General features: G+C 41.6%; 2 protein-coding genes across 2 annotated transcripts in view; both read left to right on the forward strand.

Moving 5' to 3' along the window:
* The first annotated feature begins 1040 nt into the window (after positions 1 to 1040).
* The window catches only part of LOC119552910 (division abnormally delayed protein), a 70049-nt gene continuing 54148 nt past the window's right edge, over positions 1041 to 16941 (forward strand). Inside the window, exon 1 of the mRNA XM_037862836.1 lies at positions 1041 to 2002. Coding sequence (XP_037718764.1) covers positions 1732 to 2002 — 271 coding nt within the window. The 5' untranslated portion in view covers positions 1041 to 1731. The remainder of the gene's footprint in view (positions 2003 to 16941) is intronic.
* Positions 10275 to 12892, forward strand: LOC119552909. Its single transcript, XM_037862835.1, has one exon. It carries the CDS (start codon positions 10358 to 10360, stop codon positions 12647 to 12649), a length of 2292 nt encoding a protein of 763 aa, XP_037718763.1. The 5' UTR covers positions 10275 to 10357; the 3' UTR covers positions 12650 to 12892.

Raw genomic sequence — 16941 nt, forward strand, 5'->3', positions numbered from 1 at the left:
AGTGATACATATCCAATGATATTCTAGAGAATAATGCCGAATAATGTCGTTTATTGTGGTAAGCATAACAATTTGAAGAACAAATTTTTTACTTGCCATTACTCATAGCTTTCTATATAACATATTCATACTTATCAAAAACTAGACCCAATGCCATAAGTTGTCATTGTTTTTTTTTGCATTAAAACATGTTATATATTTTATTATCCGTTATCCAATTTTATTTAAACCATTTTTTACTATTAGTTCAGATCCTAACATATTTAAATACAAACTAAGTTAAACATGTACTAATGTAATCGGCTTTTAGTAATATGTCAACATATCAACGAAAATGTACTAATTATTAATTTACAATTAAAGTTAAGTTTAAGTATATTAGAAGAATGCACAGAAAAAATTCATTCAAATTCTCATCTGAGATAAAAATGTTCTTAAAATTAGAACGACATTTTTGAGGTTAAAATAACAACAAATAAACAAATAAACTATTAGTCCAGTCAGTAGTGCATACTTAACAAAAAGTTGTTAAATAAACCTAATTTATCTTTTCTCTTCTCACCATTTCGTTCTAATATTTGAAACATTGATACCAAAATATACTTACACGGGTTTTAAGAACGAATGTTCTTAATTCAAGAACAATGTTTTTGGATATTTCTCTGCATGCATGCATGCAAAATCTATGAAGTTCTTCAGTTTATATACATTTGTTAATTGATTCTATTGTAACTTGTCGTATTCCGGGGCGAGTATTGATAATAATATTAATGATTCCTATTAAGGACCATACTACTTCTATATTACTTTTATAGTAATTTGAACATTACACCACTGTGCCAACATCTGTTCTTCGGGTCTTGTGCTGCTCTTTTTCTCTCTTTAACCCCGAAAGAGAGGGATCGGCTGGCTCTCTTAGCGCCGACCGTCAAGTGCCGAGTGAAGTGGGGGTGCTTCGGCTGGGTTCTCTCTTCGCTTCGTGAAACGTTGAGCACTCATGGCGGATGGTTGATGTACCAGTGCAGCAAAGTCAATCTGTTCGGGTTGCTTGTCGTGGAAGGTTCGTTGCGCGCGCGGAAAAACTGAAAATCTCGGAAAAGCGTTACGCTACACAATAAGGCGAGTGCATTTCCTCGACCTGCGAAACGCCGGTGGCTAAGGTTGCCAAGAAGCTTCGCATTTAAATCTATTTTCGCCGACATAAATGCAAAATACAAAATAAAAACAAAACGCAATCGCAATCGCTGGCAAATCAATTGCTTAAGGAATTGAGTACTATTCGGTGTTATGTCATGGAAATTCTCTGAGCGATTTTCTTGACTAAGTTTCGAAAATATTCTTGTGAAATTTAGGTGACCTTTGAAAACTAAGGAAAATAGAAATACAAGTGCTAATCATATTTTGCACAATCCGCCCTCTCTACACCACCTCCAATTTTATTGCTCACGCGTGTTTTTGGGGCCTTTTGTTTTGTGCGCTCATATTTGTATTCGTATTTGTATTTGTGACCGTGTGCCTCAGTGTGTGTGCGTGTTAGCCGGCAAGTGCATTTGTGTGTGTTGCCGCGAACAGCTGTTCCCCAGACGACAGCATGCAGAAGTAAATACGAATAAAAATATACGTAGTAAAGTGGTGCAAATAAATTGAACCCGGATCCGGGCCAAAGAGGAATCACAGGCGAATCAAATTTAGCCGCATCATCCGCACAGAAGTAATCCATCAAGCATCAAAATGGCGGCCAGGAGCATCCGGCTGGCGCAGCTTTTGCTATTCACCCTGCTCTGCGGCCTCGTCGGCCTGTCAGCCGCCAAGCACCTGGACCTGGATGGCCCCCACCACCACCAGCACCACCAGCACAGCGCCACCACGCACCACCGGCGGCGCCTGCAGCGGGACTCCCGGGCGAAGGACGCGGCGGGCGGAGCGGTCCATCAGTGCGAGGCAGTCAAGAGCTACTTCGAATCGATCGACATCAAGTTGAGCGGGACCTACAGGGAAAAAGGTAGGGTTAGCACCAGCCCCTTGGCCATGGTACCGAAACCACACTCAGTTATGCGGGCCAGAAGCTGGGGGGCTCCATTGTGGAGAATTTCAACTACCAATATGTTTTAGGAACCTCAGGGGGAACTCTAATAATCTTGGTGTCATAGGAAAAATGTTCATAATTGTACCTTAATTGCCAGGCAAATGAACCAACATTAGTAGTATTTGTTTTCTATCCTTAAAAAATTTATAACAGAAAAAGATATAATTGCAAATTTGATAAGTACTTGTATACCCAAAAAAGTTGTACTCCAAATATGATTATATAACATTGGCCTACAAAAAATACATTTAAAGAAAATATTTAACTGTCATAAGCATTTAATTTTTTTTTTAATTGTTATCAGAAATTATGTGCATTCTCTAGGCATAAAACATTTTTAGGCAAAAGAGACCAAATGAATCACAATTTCTTTCTTGTTTATCTACCACAAAATTCAAAGAAAAAGTTGAATATACCAAATTATGATATTTAAAAAAAAATTAAGGGCAGGATGTGCTCTGACTTGTTCGTTTTCAAAGAGATTATTAAAGCTCTTAATAATGCTCTAAAACTATTTTCTTGAAAATGAAATGCGACTGATCATTTCTTAAATTTTTTTTATTACAAAAAGTACATTGCTTGTCAATTTTATTCATTGTACTTACAAAATAATACCCCTCCTATCCTTTTAAACCATTTGATTTTGATTCGTTGCCCTTTGTGGAAAATTCATTGCCTGCATTCAAGACTTAAGTTTATCCCTCGCCATCAGGCTTAAATACTTCAACCAAGAAAGTCCCGCGTCAGCCAAAGTTTTGGCGTCCTGCAGCTGCAGTTTCTCTTCTTTCCGACTCGTCGTAGCCCCTCATCCGTCCCCCGATCCCCTAGAGAAACTAGAAGCATATGCAAATTCATTGAACTGACTGAAACCCTCGAGCGGGCAGCCACTCGAGGCGAACTATGACCACTCGAACAGCCGGGCGCCGTTTGCAATTAGAAGATTGCGCATTGAGCAACGCCTCGGAAAGTTTTAGACGGGCCGTGGATAAAGTTTTTCGCCGGCGCAGGTTCATTACATCTCACAGATACAGCTACAGATGCTAAGATACACAGGCGGCATCATTTGTTATTCTGATTTCTAGACACTGCCATATCAAGTGGCACGCATCTGAAGCCAAACTGTGTGAAGGCTATGGGAGGTGTATTAATATACCTCAACCGATATCCACCAGATACTCGACATATTTCTGTTTATGCATATTTCACACATGAGTGCCGGGGCGAAGTCAGAAATATAATCACAGAGACCAAACAAAGCGAAAACAATCAGATAAGATTGGAAAAGAGCCGAAAACGAGCGAATGCCACAGAGAGACGTGTAATTGAGTGAAAAATAATTATTATTGATTAACCGACCTTGACTTGGTATTTACGCGTTTACGCACAATTACATGATACACAGCCACGAACTCGAAAGGAATACAAATGTATCTGGCGATGATGTTGCAACTTTTCCAATGCTTACCTGTCTGCCGTGGTTCTTTTTCCAATTCTCATTCTTTTTTTCTTCTCTGGTTCTGGCTCGTTCTTGCTTTCCCACACGCAGGTAGTTAACGCCAAGAAGTATCTATGAGATACATTGCTGAGCAGCCCGCATTGCCGGTGCCCCAAGAAGTGTGAAGAGCCGAGTCGGCGAGCTGGAGTTACAAGTGCATGTTTGTGTGTCCCAGAGACTTATCCACCTGAATGCCTGAATGCCCAATTGAGCTGGTAGTTGCGAGTTATTAGCGTTGGCTTTGAGGAATTTCAATTTGGCTAATGCTAATGCCAGCCGTCTTATCTCCGATCAGCACCTATGTATCTCGGTAGCTCAGTCTCTTTCTATCTGAATTCGTACATGTATCTGTATCTGGTCGTTGCTCCTGCTTAAGTATGCCGAACTTTATTTTCGACATTTATTTACTGTTTACATAGTTCCTTAGTTGTGCCCCCCGCCTACGTGTTATTTATGCCCCGCCAATGTAGCCGTATCCGTATCTGTATCTGTACCTATCCATATCTCCATCTGTATCTCTTTCTGTTTGCTCTCGAGTGTGTTACTTTTACGTTTATGTGCTGTTTGTGATGCTAATCTCAGGTCGGTGCCATGCATACGATAAATGTTTTTCCTTCGGTTCTGCCGTGCAGCTCCAGGTAGACCCGCTCGACATAAAACTAAATTTTAATTTAATTGCGCACACCACTCGACTGCTAATTGAGTTGCTTTTGGCCAACAAAAAGCGGAAAGTAATGCCGAAAAAAAATATATATACTCGTATATTCTCTGCCCATTAACACGAGCATTAACGCGTTACAAAGACGAACAGGAAGTCGTAGTTGCAGTATCTAATCATATCGCGGTGTATCTGTATCTGTTTGCCCACAAGTATCTGTAGTATAAGGCAGTTCCAGTGCCCCGGGAGTGTTACTAAATATTTAAGCAACTCGCAACAGAAATTAGAGCAAACCATGAGATATGAGCCCGTGTATCCGCGTATCTTTGTGTGCCGCCTGGCTAGATAAGTGAAAAGTGCAAATAGAGAAGGCAAAGGCAAACGTGACTCGTTTGGAGTGGGAAAAACTGCTTACCAGACAGACAACTTTTTTCTTTTTACCAAACGGATTCCATTTCCATGACATGCCTGCACTTTGGGTGCGTGGGTTATGGGTGGGTTGCGTTACGCTTTTGCCATCAAAGGAGCCTCCTGAGCATCCCTGACTAAAAATTTTAATTAACTCGAAAACTGCGCAAATACCCCATGCTGAAATCATTAGAGGCTAGAGGTAGAGCACCGTTTGGCGCTGCCAATTAAAAGTTTGAGTTCCAAATGGCATAGAACTCCACTTAAGGCTTAACTACAAACATAAATGTGCCAAATTTCGACTAAACGAAATTCGTCAAAAAGTAGCTAAATCCATCGAGCAGAACCGAAAACGATCCATAACACTTCTGTCGGGGCCGATCGTAAAGTTCGTCAGCCAAATTCCAATGCCCCCACTAAACTCGTTTCTTATTTTGTTTTATTCATGAGAAGAGACGTGTTTTGTACGGAATATCTGGAAGATAATTAAAAATTTATTTCTGTTCCAGTTGTAGTCTGAGCTACTCTTTTAGATCGATGATGCCCACCTCCTACCGAAGTTATCTCATCAATTAAGTTTTGAGTTCTTTTCAGTTGAGTTTAATTGCAGCCCCTTTCTCCCGATCAATTAAACTCTAAGCCAGACAAAATACTTAATTGATTTGGTGCTGGACGCAAAACTAATTACGACTGCGTTTTAAGTAGTTTACGAAGGTTTCGTCCAGTGGCTTAATGGTTAGAAATGAGTTTTCCTCTCCGCTTTTCATCGACTCAAGTGGAAATAGTCGAAGGGTTTGAAGGGATAGTGGCTTATAGGTCGGCTTAATCGGCAGTCATTACGGCACGTCTTTGTTTAATGCTTTCGAAAAGCTGGAACGTGGGAAAAGCAATTGGAGAAGTCTGTAAAATAAGTCTGGCATCGATAAATCACCACCAAGAAGTTCATAAACATTTTGGTTGCAGTTTTTTTAAGGAAATTCAATTTAAATAGATGTCTGCATCTAATGACTTTTCAAATTCTAAAACTTTGCACTTTGCATCTTTAAGAGTTGTATGCTTACCATTAATATATCTTTAATTTATATTTATTGTACTGAATATGACCAACATATCTTTAATGAGCACAACATCCGAAACCTAATTGGCAGCATAAAAAATGTTATAAGCCCGAGCTTTTGATAAGATAAAAAAAAACCTCTTCCTACACCTTGGTACTCAAAGGTCTATCATCAATCTTAGGAAAGCGTTTTATGCTCTCATAAATTAAAAACCCCTTTTCTGCTTGATGTTTGGAACATAGGTCTTCATCAGCATTCCACTCTATTTCTGGTATTACAAAACGCCCGAAACCATTTAAGATTTTTTATATTTGCACTAATTAGTTTCAATTAAAATTAACGACGCCTATGCCCATCGATTTCACACGCATATAAAAAAGGCAAAAAAAGCAAATAACAGACAGCAAAACATAAAAATCTTGCCTTTGTATGTGGCTACTTTCTTAATGTTTGCTTTAGTTTTCTGTTTTTTACACATCTGACCTCAATTCAAAAGGCAATTCGAGAGTGGCTCGATTTTGTTTCCACTGTTCAGTTTTCAGTTCAGTGTTCGAGTTCTGTTTAATTTCAAATGGCTGTTTCGAAGGCGGAATGATGTCATTGATTGGCTTTCTGGGTTCCGTGCGTGAAGTATCTGGTAGTTTTCAGAGATCCATGGATCCAGATGTTGTCGGCTGCTCGCATTCAAATTGGTGAAATATCTCATCGTCCAACTCTCATTCATTCTCAGGTGTGTTCGGTTCATTGAGGGAACAAAACGATTTCCAGGAAGGCACCATTCTACATAACAAAACATGAGCGGTAGTGACAATTTTTGTCGCTGGGTCTGTAAATACATAACTCATTTTCATTCATGCCTCGACATGATGAGTCCAGTTCAAGTTGGTTTCAATCCGAACCAGTTTGGGTTGTGTTTCAGATACCAGAAAGGTTGGCAATTTAATTAGAACCAAGCCAAAGTGGAGGCAATTAAGAATGGCCAAAGCTTGTCCAAAGGAAGTTGTCAACTTGTTAGACTCTTCCGCTTGGACATTCTCCGATATATTCCATCCCGTTCACTCTGATAATGGTGGTATGCATTCCCCGATAAGACTTGCAGGTCGTCTTGCGATTAGATAAACTTCGAATGGCAACCAATTAAATATTTAGCGCTGGCCACTTTGTCTGTATCTACTGGATGCGCCCCTCAGAGCCATAAAATGTGTGAAATTCGTCTAGGACAGGTAGTAGATACATTTGTATCTCACGCTTTTGGTACCTGCCAGCATCTATTTTTAAACATTCACCAGTAAATTCGTCAAACAAACAAACAAACGCAAGAGGTTGCAGACAGCAATTGTGAATGTATCTGCATCTGTATCTGTATCTGAGGCGGTGTATCTATAGGCGATACAATTTTCCACTCCTCTTGACCGATTTGCTTTGGTCAATGTCGGGGCAACTCGTTGCTTATGCAACGACGATGATGGTGCAGCAGTAGCAGGAGTAGCAAAGTCAAAGCCAAATTCGCCGACGACTTACTCACTGGGAACACTTAACCCCTCCCGATTCCAGATACTCCTCTATACCATATATTCGATACCTCCGCTGGATCTCCATCATCGTTTAGAGTTCTGGGCTCATTGTTTGGCCATGTCTTTTGTGCCGCGTAATCGTTGTTTTCCAATGAACACACACATATGTATTGTGAGATACAAACGTCGCCGGATTCTTTCGTTTTTGTGTTTTTTTGATTCATGGATGCCAGTGGCGCGTTGTTGTTTTTGATTCCTTACCATTGGATTGTTATGTTCACGGAAAAGGTAAAGGTTAATGCCTAGTGAAGTGTGCACAGCATCGGAATAGAATGGGGGACTCGAAGGCGGACAAAGATACAGATACAAATGCAGATATGTGGATACATAACTAACTAGTTGGCATTTCCGGGGTTATAATGCGTGTAATCGGATTGGGTTTTTTTTGGGGGAAGAAGCAACTTATTTAGTGTGTTTTGGTTAGCACTTGTGGCACTATTCTCTTTAGAAGTGGTAAACACTTTTATCACCCTTTTGGCTGAGGGATTGCCATCTGTTCGATCGCCAAAAACATTTATCCCATCTGTGTAGACTCCATTCCTAAGTTGTCTCCTAGTCCCTAACTCGTATTTACATTGTGCCATGTCTGGGGCCGCGCATAAATCAATTATTTGCACCTAAAGCCCATAAATCATTTTATGACGAGCAACAGCAAAAGACAAACATTGGACTGGTCAAAAAGGCAGACATATAGAGGGGGTGAAACGCGAAAGCCCTCCACTGAGCCAAAAAGGCTAGCAAATTGCCAAAGTTGATTTTGTTTTCGCAATCTTTTTTTTATTTTTTCATTTTTTTTTGGGTTAGAGTGCCCTGAAAGCCTGGCTAATATGGCGTTGGCGGTTGCCTTGTTATCGTAGCCACAAAGGCCACAATAAAAATATAAAAACACACACATCCAGATGTGTGAATGATTTCTGAAAATGACCAAAGGCACTTTGATTTTTGTCTTTTTTTTTTTTGTAGAGCTTTGCCTAAGACGGGCTTGTTGTTTTGTTTTTTGGGTATTTCGACTTCATTCAATCGCCATTCGAAGCGCTCTCTTTATTTTGTTCCCCTATTTGCTCGCCTCTTTATTCCTGCCTCTATTTGTTGTTGTACATTTATACGGTTTATTGACTTTGGCCGGAGTTTCTTTCGTTCTTAGCCAGCTTTTTTTGCACACTAAGCTTAAGTACATATAAACAAGAGTGGAAGTAAAGGCAAACAATAACAAAAGTGTTAAATATGTGTAGAGGGTGTAAGAGGAGTGTAGATACAAATGAAAACATGAGAAATCACTTCTTTTTTATCAAAGAAGTTAAGAAGTTGGGAGGAGCTAACCAGTTGTCTAAACCGCTTGAACATAAGAATATTTAGCTTTAATGTTTTCCAAAGATAGTTCTATTACCATCATAGCACAAGACTTTAAAGTACTCTAATTTCCACTCTCCAATGATTGACTAATGTACTATTTCTATTTGCTTTTCTCCATTTGCAGGTGCGTATTTCGAACTAAATGCCAGAACAAACAGGGAAATGTTATCTGCACAAGTGTTTGCTTTTGCCGGCCATACGGCAGTGTACTTTGCATAGAGATATCGGGTGTATCTGTGTGGTAAGTTGGTCAGATATCAGATAAGGCCCCCAAATGCGCAGTCAACTAGACAGCTTGGCGATGCGACCCCTTGGCGAATTACAATTTCAGAGGTGCTCGTGTGTGGATGAGTTAAACCCATCTAGGGATCATCAATCATTTAATAACAAATGCGCGAATCAACGCCAACGCTCAAACAGCGACTAACTAAAAGCCCAAAATAATAAAAACAAAAGCGATCCAAGAGCGGAAAAAATCCCCCTACGCTGGAGCGGTTTTGAAATCCACAAAAATATGAATATAAATGAGAGCTGAGCCACAGAACAGTAGGAAAATTTAATAAAACTTGGAAACGGGAGGGCGAGGAACTGCTGCTGCTTTGTCTGCAACTCGATGCCACCATTCACTTTTCGTTATTAATATATTTTTTTTGGTTAAAATTATGCTAATCCGTTGAAATATGATTATGCCGAATGACAACAGCGTGACGGGGGCGGAGGGCGTGGCTGGTCGGGCGGATCGGTCGCATATATGTCGGCAGGTGTGCCCATTAAAACGAGGGCTTGTGCATAATTTGATTGCCTTTCGCAGCTAATTTCGTTTACTGGGAAACCCGAGAGCCGAGCACTCTCGTCTAATTAAATACACGATGGAAATTTTCATATTAAATCATTTGCGGGGCTCTTGGCCTAGGGTTGAAGTGAAACTTTTTCAATTAAAGGAAAGGAAAGTCGACCTTCAAAGCAAACAAATTTCGAAAATGAAATTGCAGGCGAAAAAGTAATTTAATTAGCTTAACCCAAATAGGAATAAACAAAACGAGACCGAATCGGAGAAAAAGTCCTCCCAAGTCGAAATCGAAAGGGTTGTGCAGACCATTTCTCGTCGCGTGCTTTTTTGGCCGAGAAAGTTTCATTTCTTTGGCGGTGGTGCCAGTCGCCAAACTTGGAGGCGCCATAAGCAAAGGCCAGGGCAGTGCTGGCAAAAAAGAAATAAAACGCTGGCCTAAAAGCTATGCAAATTGGAACTGGAACTCGAGGCGATTCGGCCAAGTGTTGACTTCCGTCATCTGCAAATGAATTTTTAAAAATTCCAAGGAACTCTAAAGGAAAGAAAAAGAGAAGGAGGTTCCTTTTTCAGGATCTAGATACTATGAATCGATTTTCCAATGTCATGTTAACTTTGGTCATTGATTTAAATTTATGATTCTCATTAATGTAGTGTAAGCTAGAGCCATGGTCTTATTAAAGATTTGTCGTTCAAGTTTGTATTTCCGAACAATGCATTTTCATGGGAACTTTCTCTGACAGATAACAAACTAAACTAAACTTTCTTTTATAGATTTAACTATATTGGTGTCAAAATTAATAGTTTTCAAATGAACAATAACCCCTAGTCTGAAATGTCATTCGCCTACCAATAGATCTCCGTTTTGTAGATTACATCATCTCAATAATTCAACATCACACATTCAGGCAGTAATTTTATCAAAATTTCAGTAGACCATGTCCGGCAATCTGTTCAAATGGACTGCTCTTGGCCGACAGTCAAGAACAGCCGGCTGGTACACCAATCGAAGGGTACTCCATCAGATGGATAATGCTATTGCCGGGTTTCGTAACCCTTTTTTCGACTCCTGGCGACGTCGTAGGCGCTTCGAGGAGTACGAAAAAAGAGAGATACCAGTGAGGCAGCAAGTTCCAAGGATCCGACATGTTCGCTATCCGGGAACTAGGGAAAATCCCTTCCACAGAAAACCCGACTGTCTGCCTGGAAAGGGTGAAGTGCTTGAGCCCACTCGCATCCAGCCTCCCAGGAATTCAATGTGCTTCTCGGTAATCAGGTTCTTTAGTAGCTCATCTACTGGTGGTGGCTCTGGTGAACCACCAGAAGACCGTGAGGGAAAGCTTATCAAGTTTCCGGTGGGTTCTCGCTCGGAAAAACCGAAAACGGGAAAGGTGGAAGTTCCTCCCATAAAGAAATCATCGCAGTCAGATTGCTTAGCAGGATTGTCGGCCAAGTCCTCGGTCAAGGAGTTAACTCCCGACAACCAAACTACAAAGGCCTTGGATCAATCCGGAAATGACGGAAGAGATGACCCAGAAAATCTTGTACTAAGATCGTTTGCAGAGCATCTCAACTCAATAGGTAACGATCCCTCAGGAATCCAGTCCCAGCCACCGGAACGAAGCCAAAGTGGAAGAAATCCGCCAACAGGAAGTAAGCCGCCGACCAAACCACCTTCGGGACCCAAAAATCCTTCGGGTCCTAGAAATCCTTTCCATCCACCAACGAAAAAATTCAAACATCCATCAAAAGGAGACAAGCCTCCAACGGGCGGTAAGCCTCCCGTTAAACCACCTACACCGAGTAAATCACCCAGTAAACCGACAGTTAGTAAACCACACGGTAAATCACCAACGGCAAGTAAACCTCCCAGTAAACCGCCTACGGGAAGTACGCCGCCTAGTAAGCCACCAACAGCAAGTAAGCCCCCCAGCAAACCTCCCAGTAAGCAACCAACAGGTAGTACGCCTCCCAGTAAGCCGCCAACTGGAAGTAAGCCTCCCAGTAAACCACCAACAGGTAGTGAACCTCCCAGTAAACCGCCAACTGGAAGTAAGCCTCCCAGTAAACCACCAACAGGAAGTAAACCTCCGGTTAAACCCCCAACAGCAAGTAAACCTCCTGGCCCATCGCCACCAGGAGCAAAGGCACCGACAGGAGGCCCAGACAAAAAGGGCGGAGCTGGCGGTAAGTCTGGACAGGATATGGGTGGTTCAAGAGTTATAACCCTAATGCCTGGCGACGGCATTGGGCCGGAGATCTCAATGGCCGTGATAAAGATCCTCGAGGCCGCCAAAGCCCCTTTAATATTTGAACCCGTAGACGTTACGCCAGTGATAAATAGCAAAGGTCAGACGGGTGTGCCAGAACAGGTGATCGAGAGCATGAACCGAACAAAGGTGGGTCTCAAAGGACCCCTGATGACCCCAGTGGGCACTGGTTTTCGATCTTTGAATCTCACTCTGCGTCAGCTCTTCAACCTATATGCCAACATTCGACCTTGTCGATCTCTTCCAGGAGTGGAAACAATTTACGGGGACGTGGACATTGTAACCATTCGCGAGAACACCGAGGGTGAGTACTCGGGCATAGAGCACACCCTGGTCAACGGAGTGGTGCAGAGCATCAAGCTGATCACCAGGAATGCCTCGCTCCGGGTGGCCGAGTATACCTTCCAGTACGCCCTGGCCATGAAGAGGAAAAAGGTCACTGCCGTGGCCGAGTCCCAGGTCATGCGGATGTCCGACGGATTGTTCCTGCGGTGCGTCCGGGAAATGGCTGCCAAATACAAGAGCAAACTGGACCAGGCGGGCATTACCTACGAGGAGTCCACCATGACCACCGTCTGCCTGAATATTGTTCAGGATCCCAGGAGATACGATATGCTAGTGCTGCCCAATCTGTACGGGGATATCATTTCGGACACATGTGCCGGACTAATTGGAGGATTGGGTCTGACACCCTCGGGAAATGTGGGCACCAATGGTGCAATTTTCGAATCTGTGCATGGAACTGCCCCGGACATCGCTGGTAAGGATTTGGCCAATCCCACAGCGCTGCTGCTCTCCTCCGTGATGATGCTGCACTACGTTGGGTTGCACGAGCACGCTGACAACATAGAACAGGCCGTGCTGAAGACCATCAAGGATGACAACATCCGCACCATGGACCTGGGCGGCAAGGCCAAGTGTTCGGAGTATACTGATGCTCTCATTAAGAACCTCAAGTAAAAGGTTTCCAAAAAGGGTTATCTAAAAGTATTTTTTAGCCACCTGTCATTAATTATTTTGTAAAAATCAATTAAAGTTCAGGCTGTCCTTGGAATGTTGAATTACAGATCAATATACCAGATGATTTTATCCGTCTGCATTCTTTTTAGAATTATAATCATATACCAGTTATCATGTCATCTTTAATAAAACAATCGTTTTGTAAAGCCTTCCGATAAGTGGAGACTTTAAGGAACCATTTAATAATGTTGAAATTTAATTAGAACGCCTATCTTTCGTGCCAAAATGACTTTGTCAAAGCATCTCTATCCCCGCCCGGCTTGACTTATCTGATGGCTCTGATCACACTAATTTTGCAACAGGCTATGAAGTAACCAAACATCACAGGAAACCGCCTGCTCTTGGACGAAGAGTCAAAAGCCAAACCAGACTGAATCAGCCAGCAGAGACCGCAATGCCACTCCGAACCCATCCCCCTGAAAACTCCCCCACCCCGAAAATTCCCAGCCAGCCAGTCTAACCAGTGCCAAAGTCAAAGTCGCACTGCCAGAGAGGAGAACCAGAGTCAGTCAGTCTCTGGGCCCGGTGCAAGTCATCAACCGCAGCACATGGTCGGTAACTGGGAACTGGGATCTGAAAACGGGGAACTGGGCACTCTGGTTCCCGCCCACTCCACTGTCCCCTGGCCAAGTTACGTTGCATTTTTACATGCATGTTCTGTTCGGCCCGGGTCCCAGCACAAACTGAAACTCAAACGCAAACTCAAACTCAAACTCCGACTGGGACGGGACTCGACTCCTCGGTGAGCTGCGTTTAAAAGCACCGACCCGGCTCCTAAACAAACCGAAACTACTAGCTAACAGCAGCGGCAAAGCAAGTAAGAAAGGTGTAGTTGTGGGATACGACTAGGATATACCCTCCTTCTAAGGATAAATTATGCAACATTCGTAGTCTACTTCTAGGCGATTATATGCTATATGGGGTTTAAAGATGATGGTTTTTAAGTATAAGGAGGATAAATGATATATGGATGGATATCCTATCAAATAACTCAGTTTATCCAAAAATCTATTGAATCTTAAGTTAATATCTAAAATTAGCTAGGTGATATAGGGAGTTTTCAGAACTTGTTAAGTTATGCAACATTAAATATAAGAAAGATAAATGGTATATGGAGAGATATCCTATCAAAGAACTTAGATTATCCTTAAAACCTGTTGAATATTTATAATTTCTAAAATAAGTGGGGTGATATAGGTACTTTTCAGAACTTGCCCATTTTGGGGATCCTGTATCTATATTATTTTTAAGGATATTATACAGTTTAAGGGACAAAAATGGCTTAAAAAATAATAATACTTAATTTTGTTTTTAAGAACAAGAGTATAAAAGTGTTTTGATCCAAAAATAATATACCCACCTCTTCTATAAGCCCGAAATACTGGGTATAAACGAAGAGAACAACAAGTAAGGGCACTCCTTGGTTCGGCGTTCAGTGGAGCGTGCAAGAAAAAAGAGCAGGAAGAAAATGCCACAGAATCAGCCAAAGAGCCATATAAAAATTAAAAAGAAACCAAAGGAAAAAATTTAATTTTGTGTGCCAGAGCGAGACAGAGCGATGGTGTGCCAGTGTGTGTGAGTGCATTTCAAAGAATTTTGATAAATAACAAAGCCGGCGGAGGAAAAGAGAGAGAAGGAGATGGCTAGAGGTCCAGAGCAGAGCAGAGCAGAGCCAAAAGATAAACTCCGTTTTGTGTATGTGAAACAAAAGTCGAGAATTTTTCAACGCACAGTAACCGGTTTTCGGTTTCATTTTCCCCCCTTTCCCGAAAAGCCCCTTTCGAAAAACTGAAAACTTCTGAAGCTGACACCATGAGCGTGGTCAGGAAGCGGAAAAGGGGGTGCTGCAACTGGACGCGGCCTAGTTGTCCCCCATTCATGAGCCCTCAACTGCAGTAGTCGCCCAATTTCAATTGGCCAAACACGCAAAGGCCAAGTTCTGCTGACTCGAGTAGGGCGTTTGTTTTCCTACGCCTTTTTATTTTTTGGATTTTTTTTTAATTCCAGCGAATTCTGGCACAATTGCGGATAGACCAAGAGCTGGATAGAAAAAAACTGGGCGCCATAATTGCCATGCACCATGCCATTCGGTCCTTAGAATGCTAATTTGTAAATGCAATCCGTCGTTTGCCCTGAGCTGTGAATATTTCCTTGCCCCCGTAATTGCCCCCGCGGATTTGATTTCCCTGGAAATCACCGCAACACGAGTCCCACGAATGATGGCCAGCAAATTATAAGTTTTTATGCCATCGCAGACAATGTAAACAGATTTTAATGGAGGCAGTGGAAAGCGAAATGAGATCACCTTTCCTCACAAATAGAATGGGTATAACACGAAAGGAATTCCGAGAAATAACTATGCTACAAGCAAATTAATCGCTAAGATATTAGCTGTATTTTATCTTAGAATATTTGCTTCTCTATCTCAACAAGTAATTAGCAAGTCACACCGCTAGATAAGCAAAATATTTTATATTTATAACATTTGATTACGAATGCTATCAGCAAACCTATGTGGCTACCAAGTCCAGCACTCGACTATTTATAGTTATCTGTACATATTTTAAAGTGACTTTCTTCCTTTTTTATGTTTGCTTACTTTTCCATTAGCCGATAAATTCACTCATCCATAACCTCCTCGCTGGCTGCTTGAAATGGGTGTTTAGTTTGATGGGTTGCGGAGTTAACCCCAACTTGAAAACTGATTTTCCATGTTCGTACACACATTTTCACGCCCCACCCATCGACCCACCAGCACAAGGGTTTTCCCCCCATTGACATGGGTTCCAGGCACTTTTACAAAGATTTACGACCGCTGTCAATAGAGCTTTGCATAGCACAAACTTCCACTCGGCAGCAGAAACAAAACAGCGGCTACAAAAAAGTGTTTTCGAATTTAAATCTATTTGTCACTTGCAAAACTTTTGCTACCTTTAGCTCACTCACTCACTCTTTCGTTCGACGGTGGCACAAAGGTCGGGAAATCGGACCATCGGACAAAAAAGGTAATGCAAAGTGGCAGTAACAAATTTGCTGAAATCAAATGCGGGATAAACAACAAAAGCAAGACCGGAAATATATGGGCCGGAGCACAGAAAAGTTTCATTTAAATGAGTTGGATTGTCCCATACTTTGGTGTCCAATCCAGCTCCAACACTGGCTTTGTCTTGACCTAAACTGCCACCCTTGAAACATTTTTCCTAATGCCCGTTTCAATGGTGGTAGCCTCCCCAAATCCCAGAGAGTCTAAACACTTCGTTGCAGGGACAAGTGGAAATGGTGATACGATAAGGTAAAAGTGAGAAGTTACCCTGTTTTGATATATTACCTTCTTAATATAGAAATTTATTTGATAACTTATCTTGCACTTTGAAAGTTTCGAAAAATATTTAAAGCTTAAGCAGTCTATATCTGGAAAACAAATATTTTATTCTTAACTATTTTTAAGACTGCAGTTCCAAATAAAACATTGTAACAATAACCTAAACAAAACTCCTATAAAATCCAGTATACCCCTTCGAACGAAAAATACTGGGTGTGCCATGCTCCATCTAGATGGAACAACAAGAAACAGGGAAAAAAATGATTTGCATTTATTTATCTTGGTAGCTCTTCATCGTCCTCCTTCAGTATTTGAATTTGTTATTATTCTCGCACTCCGGAGGTCTCTGCGTAGTCCGTATTGTTTGGTTTCGGACCGCTCCTTCTACCTCATCAACTCCATTTGGATCCATTCTGCGCCCTGCTCCACTAAACAATTCTATGCGGCGATGATAAAAATAATCCCATTTATTGTTTAATGCTTAATAAATAAAGCAATTTTTATTTATTTGCCAGCAGTTTGTTGCCGTTTGTGTTTCAGTTGCTTCTTTTCTCTTCCCTCGTGTTGCTTTCGTGCAATTGCGTTATGTGTGCTTTATTGATTTTTATGCCTCGAAGATGGTTGTGGTTGGTGTTATCGCCGGCAAAATACCATCAATTGTTTATTGTTTTGATAATGCGTTCGGTTGTACTTTATTGTTTGTACTTGTGTCGAGGGTTTTGCGTGCAATCGTGGGAGTCATCGATAAGGTTTCGTGTCGACGTAACAACTGCTAACAGAGCGATAGTTAATTGGGATCAAATTGAATGTGGTTCAAACATTGGGTATACCGAGCTCACAATTAATATAAGCAATGGAGGGGTAGTGGAGACCTATTAAACTCTTATAGAACTGGTGGCTTTATTTTGTA

Source organism: Drosophila subpulchrella, chromosome 3L (genome assembly GCF_014743375.2).
Source record: "Drosophila subpulchrella strain 33 F10 #4 breed RU33 chromosome 3L, RU_Dsub_v1.1 Primary Assembly, whole genome shotgun sequence".
Taxonomy (NCBI): domain Eukaryota; kingdom Metazoa; phylum Arthropoda; class Insecta; order Diptera; family Drosophilidae; genus Drosophila; species Drosophila subpulchrella.